General features: G+C 35.9%; 1 protein-coding gene across 1 annotated transcript; it reads right to left on the bottom strand.

Annotated features, from left to right (window-relative positions):
- Window positions 1-6,821: 6,821 nt before the first annotated feature.
- Window positions 6,822-8,903, bottom strand: LOC127101100 (amidophosphoribosyltransferase, chloroplastic). The gene has a single exon (XM_051038427.1). It carries the CDS (start codon window positions 8,781-8,783, stop codon window positions 7,077-7,079), a length of 1,707 nt encoding a protein of 568 aa, XP_050894384.1. The 5' UTR covers window positions 8,784-8,903; the 3' UTR covers window positions 6,822-7,076.
- Between the last annotated feature and the right edge of the window lie 2,672 nt (window positions 8,904-11,575).

The following is an 11,575-nucleotide window of genomic DNA, read 5'->3' as shown; positions in this document are numbered from 1 at the left end:
CCATCCTGCGGGTTTGCAGTTAAGTCATCCAAGCTCACACCTTGATGAATTACTGCTTCTTCTCCAAAGACATCAGACATTCTGATGCATGAGTCTTCAGAAGGACCAGTTAGAAACTAACCCTTCAGCTATACCAAGGATTCCACTTCCTAAGGCAAGGTTGTTTCCATGATGTTAAGAATGCTGCCACTTGTTCTTAACTTCATAGTGTGCATTAGCCAATGCACTTCCTTACTTAGATCAGATATAACCTGATCCAAGTGACCACCATCAAGACTATGATGTCTTCTTCTTCTTGTACACACCCAGGCTGAACATGTTTCTTGCCAGGAAACCTTTTCAGAGATCATATGCTTTTGCTGCCACCAAAGAGATAGATCATCAACCAGTGTACTATCCTTCCTGTGATTCTGCACAGGGTCTTGAAGAAGAGATGTTCCAACATCTTTAAGAACATCAGTTATCTTGAGTTCCAAGGATAATAAATTATATACTTGTACTTGGCACAAGTTGACATTGATCTTAAATCCTTTCCCAATATTCCTTTCAGATACTTCCACCATAAGACTACTTTGAAAATACTCTTCTAGTGTCAACATCTTCTGCTTGCAAGCACTTCAACAGTTTTGAAACTCTTCTCAGATTAAATTCACCCTTAGGAAAGAGAGAGATGAATTCTTCCTTGGAAACGTGTCACACACCCACCAGAGCCCATGTGACACAGGTCAGCAGCTAACCAGACCCTAGGCTGACCAAACTTGAGGAGGTTAACCAAAACTCCCCCTCAAATTAACAATCATGGAAACTCCACACCAATATCCATGTATTGTACACAAATGTCTCAACATGACATGCACTATCCTACCAGTGGCAACTAACTCCCCCAATCAGACTCCAGCTGACCGTAAGTACTAGTGAGACACACAGCACCAGTCAATAGTAGATATGCATTGCCAGAGCATACTACCTCAACCAACCTCTGAATCTTCATATTCTCACTCCTTGTAAGAACTGCCACTTCTGAACGTGGTGTTTGAATAACAAGATTCATGGTTCCAATCCTCTTAAATGATATAGCAATCAGGTTACCCCAATATTGACTTCTAACATTCAGGGGACTTGTCTTCCAAAACAACATAGTACTTCAGGGAACAACTATTCCACCCTGATCAATCTACAGGAGTAAGACACCCAGCAGGAAATTGCACAATGTCACATCTCAACCAGCTCCACTTCTAGAGATCAGACTTCTACAAGTGACCTTCTTGAGCATACACACAGTTGACCCTACCCTTGTCAACTGAGCACACACAGATGTCTCCTCTTCCAGGTCAGGAGTAGGTTCCAAACAAGAGTATCCCTTTGTTTGACACCTAGACACATCTGCTCTTCAACCAGTAGCTGCATACTTGTTGAACAACATGTTCTAACATCACATAGAACATTAGTTCCCCCTCCTTGGAACACACCTTCCTTGAAAGACTTCAAGGTCTTCACATACACTACTCAAGGGAGTAAAGAAATCAGTGATTAAGTGATTCTTACCATCCTGAATTGAGGACGTCATTATGAGTGGACTTGAGGGGACTCAAGTATCTTTGACATCTTCAGTAGATTATGCTGAGATCTTGAATACGGCAGCCATTCATCCACATGCGGGGAAACTACATCAGAGTTTGAGTTTTCCCAGGTATTATGCAGCGGAAATCATAATACAACTCACCCAATGAGCACACACTTCATCAGATCACCCTCCAAGAACATACCAAGTTTGAATATGATTCAATACTTGCACAGCTGTCCCACACAAAGGCCAATTGCCAATCTCCAGAGGCAGGTGCACACAGTTCCTGTCATGAATAGTCCATCCACCTACTTCAAGGGACCATTCAGGGAAACCGCAGAACCATCTTCAGGTTCCAACATAACTTCTTGCCAGACACCAGAAAGTATCAGCCATGGATCTCATCCAGAAACAGAACAGGATGCCTGCTCTGATACCATTTGAAATTCTGGTGTAGTCAGATTTCAGATGTTCTATTCCAAGTCATGACATCTGATCCAACATTGTAACTAATACAGCAAGACAGTTAACACATTAAAAACCCTGTACTGACGCACTCTTTCACAGATGTCACGACATCTCCTTCTATGTCACCCTAGAGGGAAGGAACCTCTAGTCCTGTGCATCTGGTATACAAACTCAGCACAGATCCCTCATAGCACTCACTTCTGTTGTCTTCCTACACAGTTATCAGCACGATGTCTTAATCTTGGTTTGGACATCATCCGTTACATTTTTCCAGTTTGTTGGCCAAGTACTTGTATTTCCTAAGTTAAAGGCTGAAACAAGTTAAACTAATCTCCACTTATTAAGGAGCTTGAGCTTAGTTGTTAGTTTCCTGGATTTTAGATAAGCTGTTGGATTCCTAAGGAATAGCCTGAGAAAAATCCTGAAACAGAAAAACTAACCATCCAACAATTTAGCATATGCTGTCAGGAATGAATGTCACAACATTCAGTTTGACAACTAAGTCCAGGACCATATGTTAAGTCTGTTAAGTTCCTGAAAACAGACTTTGCTAAATTTGCTGTACTGTTAAAGACCAACCAGTCTCTACTTCAGTATCAGCTTACTGGAAGAACTGTCAAGACATCCATTGTGACAGTTTATCAATGATCCTTTGGCCAGGTCTGTTATACTCTTGGAGACCAGACCTAAATACTGAATTGATATCAACCTGCCAATCATTCAGTACATGCTGTTAATGATGGATGTCAAAACATCCTGATTAACATTCAAACAGAAGGCTATGTACCAGGTCTGTTATCATCTGGACAAGCAGACTGGAATACCAGCTGTGTTAAGGCAGAAGGATTATGACATACAGAAGGAAAAGAAACACAGGAAATTGTTAACCCAGTTCAGTCCAACATGACCTACATCTGGGGGCATACCAAGCCAGGAAGAAGATCCACTATCAGCAGTATTAATTCAGAGTTAAACTCCCCCGTTTACAACTCTTCACTTAATCCCTACCCAATGCAATCTATACCTAGGAACTCCTAGATAGAAACCTCCAGTTTCCATTCCTATCACTACAAATACAATGTAATGTTAACACACCTTGAACTTGCTTCACAGCTTCATTCAAGAACAAAATCACTCTTGCCTACAGGCTTTGAGTTATAAATACTCTCAGCTTTTACCACTGAGAAACACATGGTAACCTTCCCACAGGTTGGGAGGTTTACCTCACACACACCCCTAAATTTTCATTCTAAGAGGCTTACAACAACTAGGTTACAATGTGCTATTTATAACCTAATCACCCAACTGGATTTGGGCCTTCAGAAATCGCAGCAAACTTGTTTTTTGCTGTTACAAATTCAGCAGAAAAATTCTGCTACAAACAAGGTCTTCAATCCTAAAATCTCTCCATATATATCTCCTTACTTTGAGCCTATATATCTTCTGATTGAGTCTTCAAGACCTCCACATGGGAGTTAGGATATTCACCAAATATCCTTACTAATCCCAGAATAAATACTGAATTAATTAATTCAGTTTTCTACACATGTACGATGTCACAGGCATGATGTCGTGACATCGTACATGACATGTTGGTCCAGATGTTGAACTTCTTCAACCCAACATATTAAAACAACAGAGATGATTACATTATTTGTTTTACAAAATTAATGCCAATCCTAAGGAATTAACACACACACTCTTCACATACTTCAGTTGGCATATTGATCAATGGCAGCTCCGTAACCATGTTATTTTTCTCCATAGCATTGAGATCCTTGAAATTCAAACGTCTAAGCATATAGTGGCATATTCATTATTCGTACTAGAAGTCGTTGCAAGACACTTATGTTCTATTATTTTCAATTAAACTTTGAAGGTTCTGTTTTGATCCATATGAACCTTTAGGATCAAGCTTCCATTTGCATCCATAACTTTGAGCACTTTATTTTTCATGTGAATTTTGTCATTCCTTTCAACCAATTGACCAATGCTTAAAAGATTACACTTGATTCCAGGAATTTACATCACATCTTTAATCAAATAATGTTCGCCATTCTTCCTCTTGATTGATACGTCATTAATCCCCGATGCTACTAGTGTTATGTCATCCGTGAATTTCACCTTGTTTTTCAATGCTTAATTGATTTTTACAAACCAAATCTTCATTCCCGTCATGTGTGTTGAACATCCAGAGTCAAGGTATCATTAATTGTTGCATTCTGCATCTTCTCGTGTAGCCACCATCACATTTTCAACTGATGGTAACTGTTTTAGCTCTACATGTAACCAATTGCAACTGCCTTTTCTTATGTTGTATTCTGCTTCAGGAATCACCATCAATAGTGTGCTCTCACCATCCCTCATCTTGTCTTTCAAACTTTGTTTCAGCTTCTTGTGGATCATTCTTGTTGGCATTACATTCACGAGCAAAATATTCAAGCTTCTTGCATTACATTCTTGTAGCATTGGACATATCTTTTATCATCTTTTATTTTTCCTCCTCTTCCTCTATTGTTGCAACCTTTGCAATTGCTTGATTCACCTTCCCTGTTGTAGCTGCTTTCACCCTTTTGGAATGTTGAATTTTTGGAATTTTAGGAGTCTCTTCCACCATTGTTGTGATAGTTTCCTTTACCTCTACTCATGGACCACTTTCTTCACCTTCTTGTGTTTTCCAAAGGAACGGGCCTGCAAAGCAATTTCAACTTTTTCTTTGTCAACATTCTTATCCTCCATTCTCTATTCATGAGCTTCCTTTGAGGATGTGCAATCACTAACCTTCTCAAAGTTGTCAGTATCAACACATTGATGAATGAGATACAAAGCTTTGAAATCTTTCATCTTCTCTTCCTTATGCACAGTTCTTTATGTAGTCGCTTCACCTTCGACAGATGGATTAATATTATTCTTGATCACTTCAAGAACATCTTGATAACCAAACAACACCTTCATTTGTTTGCACCATTTGTCATAATTCTTCTCATCGAGAATTGGAAGATTTTAATGGATACGTTCATTTGAGATGGAAAGCATTTTTGCACACCAAGTGTTCGATAAAACAATCAGACTCTTGATGCCAAATGTTGGGTCAAGACCCCAATCACAAGGTAAAATGACGAACAAGATAATAATGGAGAGAGTGAGACAATTTGAGAGAATTAAGGGGGAAATGGTCGTCTTTCATTAACAAGCCAACATGGAGTATATATACAACAATACAAAAGTGTATTGGTAACTAACTAAAAGAAAAAAAATTCTCCAACCATGTATCGAATACATCAAACTTGTAACTGGTTACATGATGCTACCGACTTCAAAAATATCAAAAAGTGGAAGGTGGTTACCGGTTACACCAAACATGTAATTGGTTATAGATTACTTTTGTTTAATATTTTTGCGGTTGGAATGGGGGTAACTGGTTACATCCCTAGTGTAATTGGTTACACCAACTTGAATTATACATTTTCACTTTGGATTTTATAATTTGAATCCATGTTTAGGGGGTTTGTTTTTTCGGACTCTATAATCCAAAAGGTGGAAAGCCGCTGATTTTTATTTCGTAGTCTAGATTACACAAACATTTTATGTGGACAGGAATGCATTGGACAAAGGACATGTATAAAATGATGTGTTTGATAATTTGAAGTTCACACCCATAAAACAATGAACTTTTTTTACACATACATAATCAGAATGAACTCTAACCTAATGGTAGGTTACTACAAAAAGAGAACATTTTTCCATTTGTTTAGGATAAATGATGATGTTACATTGTTTGATGTGAAAGACCAAATTGATCATTATCTCAATTTGACTATTGTCGTCTTTCAATCAACAATGATGAACATGTTCAACTTACCAACTTGCAACTTCAAAGCGACGGTGACGTTAAAACTACGTTGTCTTTCAATCAACAATGATGAACATGTTCAACTTACCAACTTGCAACTTCAAAGCGACGGCGACGTTAAAACTATGTTTTCAATATTTGATCAATATCGTACTCAAGAACGGATCGAGTTAGACATTATTTTGGTTAATTATTTTGTATTATTTATGCAAACTTGATTTGTCTAAAGACATTTAAAATGAAATCGTTGCAAGCATTATAAATCCAATGAAAGAGTATCTACTTTGGCCAATATATAATCTTGACTTAATGGATTATTTTATGTTCTATTGTTCTATTTTTAGGTTTTGAAAGAGTTTCTGAAAAATTAAAAGGGTGACAGAAGGATTATCCAGAAAGTTATTGCTATAAACTTTTCCTTAGTGATGGATAAAACAAAAGGCCCGAACAATAAAACAGTAAAGGGACTAAGACATTTAACTCACTTTTTTTTAAAGTTATGATCATTGACCTTGAATTGAAGTGCAAAATTATAACAGTTTTTTTTATTAAAAAAAAAACTTGATAGAGGGAAATTTCACAACTGTGAATTTTGCCCGTACTTTTGTTCAATTGATAATAGTGCAGATATAATAAAAACAAGGACAGGGTTTGTTGAGAGAAGATAGAATAGAATTTGCAATTTGTGGCAAAATCAATGGAATCTCAAAAGAAGAAAATAAGAAAGTAAAAACACTAGAAACAAAGTATATACTAAAATGAGTATAGACAACTTTTGAACTTAACTTTCATGCAGCAAGATTGATAATTATCTTTTTAAAAAGTTCATTTTAGTTTACCAAGTAAACATGTGATTTTGTGTTTGGTTAAAATGATGATTGCACTTTCTTTCACCTACCAAAGAAACAAATATATACAAGTATCCAATAGAAGAGATTGAAATGAAACGTGCAAAAAGTTATAATCCAAAACTGTAGGATTACAAGTGGTTTTGAAGAAAAAAAAAACATGCAAAGTTCTTAAATCACTAGTCTTAGTTCTACATAACAAAAGCTCCAAACAACAGATCTGAAATTTCCACTATTAAGCATATCAGAACGAACTATATGGAGCTCTCACCACTGTGGTTAGATCACACAGATACCCTTAAGATTAAGAACTGCAAAATCAGAAACAGGAAGTAACAATTGGTCAAGCACCAGTAGAAGCATTCACCTCTTTTGGATTTCGGTTGGCTTGAACCCAACCGCCGTCAATTTGTTCCAAACTTCCATTCAAACCATCATCGACGAAGTCACCGACCCTCTTAACCTTAAGCTCTCTCGGTTCGACAGGGTATTTCCCAGAGAAACAAGCATAACAGAAATTTGGAGAGTCATTCCCCAACATAGTATGCAAGCTATTCATTGGAAGAAAAGCAAGTGAATCTGATCCAATAAAAGCCCTTATTTCTTCAACACTCATTCGGTTAGATATCAACTCCTCGGAGCTAGGTGTATCGACTCCATAATAACAAGAACCGATAATCGGTGGACATGCGATTCTCATGTGAACTTCTTTTGCACCTGCTTCTTTAAGCAACCTCACAATCTTTGAGGATGTTGTTCCTCTCACAATTGAATCATCAACAACAACAACCCTTTTACCTTCAAGTACAGCACGAACTGGCGAAAGCTTCAATTTCACACCGAAATCCCTAATTTTCTGAGATGGCTCAATGAAAGTCCTTCCTACATAGTGTGATCTAATCAACCCTTGTTGAAAAGGAACACCGGCTTTTTCAGCATAACCAAGTGCAGCAACAACACCGGAATCAGGAACTGCTATCACAACATCACAATCAACAGGACTCTCGGTAGCAAGTACCTCACCAAATCGTCTTCGCGATTCATACACAGACCTACCAAAAACAACAGAATTAGGCAAAGCAAAATAAATATGCTCAAAGATACATTGCTTCGGCTGTGGATGAGACATGAGACAAAGCGATTGAATCCCGTTTTCGTCGACCACAACAACCTCCCCAGGGAACACTTCCCTCTCATAAGTAGCTTCAATCAAATCAAGAGCACAAGTCTCAGAAGCAAAAACAACAGCACCATTACTTCTTCTCCCCATAACCAAAGGTCGAAACCCGAAAGGATCTCTCACAGCAACAAGTTTATCCTCAGTAACAAACACAATAGAATAGGCCCCTTCAAGCTTCTCACATGCATCAACAATTCTCAAAATAAAAGGTCTATGCTTTGAAGTGGCAATCAAATGAAGAACAACTTCAGTATCAGAAGTAGTGTTAAAAATTGAACCTTTTTCTTCAAGCTTAGCTCTTAAAGTGCCATAATTAACCAGATTACCGTTATGAGCAACCCCAACAGAACCAAAACGGTACCCAGCAACGAAAGGTTGAACATTTTTCAGCATGGATTGTCCAGCAGTCGAGTAACGAACATGACCAATTGCCAAACTTCCGGGTAACTGATCGAGCTTAGATTCGTTGAAGACATCGGAAACAAGACCAACGCCGGTGATGGATTGAAGGATGTTGTTGTTAACGGTGACGATTCCGGCACCTTCTTGGCCACGGTGTTGGAGAGCATGTAGCGCTAAATAACAGAGACGGGAAGCTTCTGAGTCGCCGTAAATGCCAACAACGCCGCACTCTTCACGAGGTTTGTCGTCTTCGATGAAAACATCATCGTTTTCTGGGGATGTTTGGTTTTTGTGTGAGATGATGATGTCGGAAAGTGGATTTTTTGAGGAAAGTGTGAAAAGGGGTTTTTGGGTGTTGTGAAGGAGGTATGGGAGAGAAGGTTTGGGGAAGAAACGGGTGTTGTTGAGAGGGGGAGATAGAGGGGAGGGTTTGGAGAGGGAAGAGGAGAGGGTTTGAGGTGCGGCCATTGGAGAGGGAGAAGAGAAGAGAGGAGAAGAGAAGAGGGAGCAGAGAGAATAGTGAGATGATGAAAAAGTCAGTTGTTTCTAGGTTTTCGGAATTACTTTAGGGCGCCCAAATGCAAACCACTCCTTTTTCTTGTTTCTTTTTTCCTTTAATATTTATTTTAAAATATTTATATTTTACTATAAGTTTCTTCCATTTTACTAGTAGAGTATTTAAATCTAAATCAATTGAATAAAAATTATAAATTTGTTAAAAAAAATTGAAAATCCTAAAAAATATAATATTATTAGATTTATTTAGATATCATTTTTATAAAAACGGTTATGTTAAGATTAGATATTTGATTGATTTTTTAAAATCGATCCAAATCGAACTGAAATATATATATATATATATATATATATATATATATATATATATATATATATATATATATATATATATATATATATATATATATATATATATATATATATATATATATATATATATATATATATATATACTTTTTATTAATATGATATATTATGTTAATTTATTTTTGATGATATTTATTTTTAAATATTATTTGTTAATTTATTTTTGATGATATTTATTTTTAAATATTATTTATTAATTTAATTTAATCTATTTATTTTTATTATTTTCAATCATTCTTAATTTATTTTCAATTTGTAATATTAGTTAGGTTGATTTTTGACTCAAAGAGAGAATAGACTATAGGCTCAAGTGTTCCTAAGGAAGTATGATCGTGGAAAAAAGTTGTAGGAACTAGGGGTGTTCAAAACCAAACCAATCCAATAGAAAAACGCAAACCAAACTAAACCAAATCAAAACCACAAAAAATCGCATTTGGTTCGGATGCGTTTGGGTCATTCTCTAACAAAACTGCACGGTTTGGTTTGGTTTGCGGTTTGTATTTTTCAAACCGAACTAAACCAAACCAAACCGCATTATGTTACAACTCAAACTTCAATTATCCCACATGCAATCCAAAACTCAAACTTAGTATGCCTTAACCTTACAACTAAAAACGATTTTCTCTTACTCACACTTAGGGTTTCAATTTCAACCTTCTTAAATCTCTCCTAATAGTATCGCACATTCTTCTCATCTTCTTTACCATATATGTTTCACCTTTTCTACTATAATATTTCATCTCTCACGTTCTTTCTTTTTTTATCTTTTATGTTAGTATTTTCTCTTCCAATTACATTTTTATCGCACATTTCTTCTCAATCCCGCATCTCTTATGTTCTTTTTTTCATCTTCTCTAATCTCTCATCTCATATGTTTTTTATGTTTTATTATAATGTATTTGATATTATTTTATTCTACTATTATATATATGTTTTTTATTCCATTTTTATCTAATCTAATTTTGTGTATATTGAATGCGAAGTTTTTGTCTAAATATGATAAGTTTAGATGTTATTTAGTAATGTATGAATGACTAAATACAAAGTTATGTTGTTCTCTATAGGTGTATGTATGGCTCAATACAAATATTGTAAAAAACCGAACCAACCGAACCAATCCAAACCGCATTGGTTTGGTTTGGTTTTATTTCTAAAAGCCAACCAAACCAAACCAAACCGCGTGCTTTTTTCTCTTGCGGTTCGGATGATTTTTATCGTCAAAACCGCCCAAACCGCACCGCGAACACCCCTAGTAGGAACATGTGGTAGTTGGCTCTCCGGATTCCGCATTGTATAAGTATATTGTTCAATTGTGACCTTTTATAAATAAGCATCGGACATGGACCATTGGTGATAGAAAAGTATCAATTTATGGAAGGATAAATGGTGGAATGCATACCAAACATTAAGTGAAATTGTTGACAACATTCCACATGAGATTAACAATGAAGTGGTAACACAGATAATTGACATAAAGGTTTAAAAACACCATACTTCATTTTTGTAAATAAATGAAAATCATGACGGTATAAACTATCGTTAATCGTATATGAGGATTGTTATTTTACACAAAATATATTGTAACGGTGTGTGGCAGATTCTTACAAGCCGCCATTTTATACTTATCGACAAACAAATTTACAATGTGTTTGAAAGAGACATAATGTCCACATTATCACAGTCGTAATTTACCTATTTTTTTGTAGTGACTTAGCATTGTGAACTTTTTTATCTTAAGTGAATAAAGTTGGAATACCTCAACAAAGGTTAATTGTTTTTTCATAACCTATGACGATGACTCTATAATTGCATTAAGTCTTTGTGAAATCAGTAAGGTCTTTCGTATTTATTATGAATGATTTACACAATAAATGTGACGCATTTGTCTTCCATTGAGGTATATAACAATAGTTTCTTGACTAGGTTGACATATACATTTTTCTTCTCAACCTCGAAGTAGCTAGGCCATTTCACCTTTTATACCATAGTTGAGTATCAATGTCGTTGAGAGATGGACTTGCAAAATCAACTACCAGTTCTATAAAAATTATGAAACCTTTAGCTCTGAAAAATAGAGATGTGGTTTGTGCAAGAATTTGATGAGGTTTGTTGAGATTACATATGAAGGGGAGTTTACCGAAATAAAAGGTGACTAAGGGTTTTTGGTAGGGACAAAAGTGTTTGAGAAGTTGAATGGTTTTAAAGTGAGAGAAATAGTAGATATTGTAGGTTATTGGGTGAGGGATTTAAAAAAAAATACTTATTCATGATGAATAATGCAAATATTAAATGCATGAAAAATCACAACATATAAAAAGGACAAGTAAAAAATATTTATTATGGTTCACGCACATTTAGAACTTAATGACAAATGA

The sequence above is a fragment of the Lathyrus oleraceus genome, chromosome 7 (genome assembly GCF_024323335.1).
Source record: "Lathyrus oleraceus cultivar Zhongwan6 chromosome 7, CAAS_Psat_ZW6_1.0, whole genome shotgun sequence".
NCBI classification, from domain to species: Eukaryota; Viridiplantae; Streptophyta; class Magnoliopsida; order Fabales; family Fabaceae; genus Lathyrus; species Lathyrus oleraceus.
This window is presented reverse-complemented; position numbering and strand designations above follow the sequence as displayed.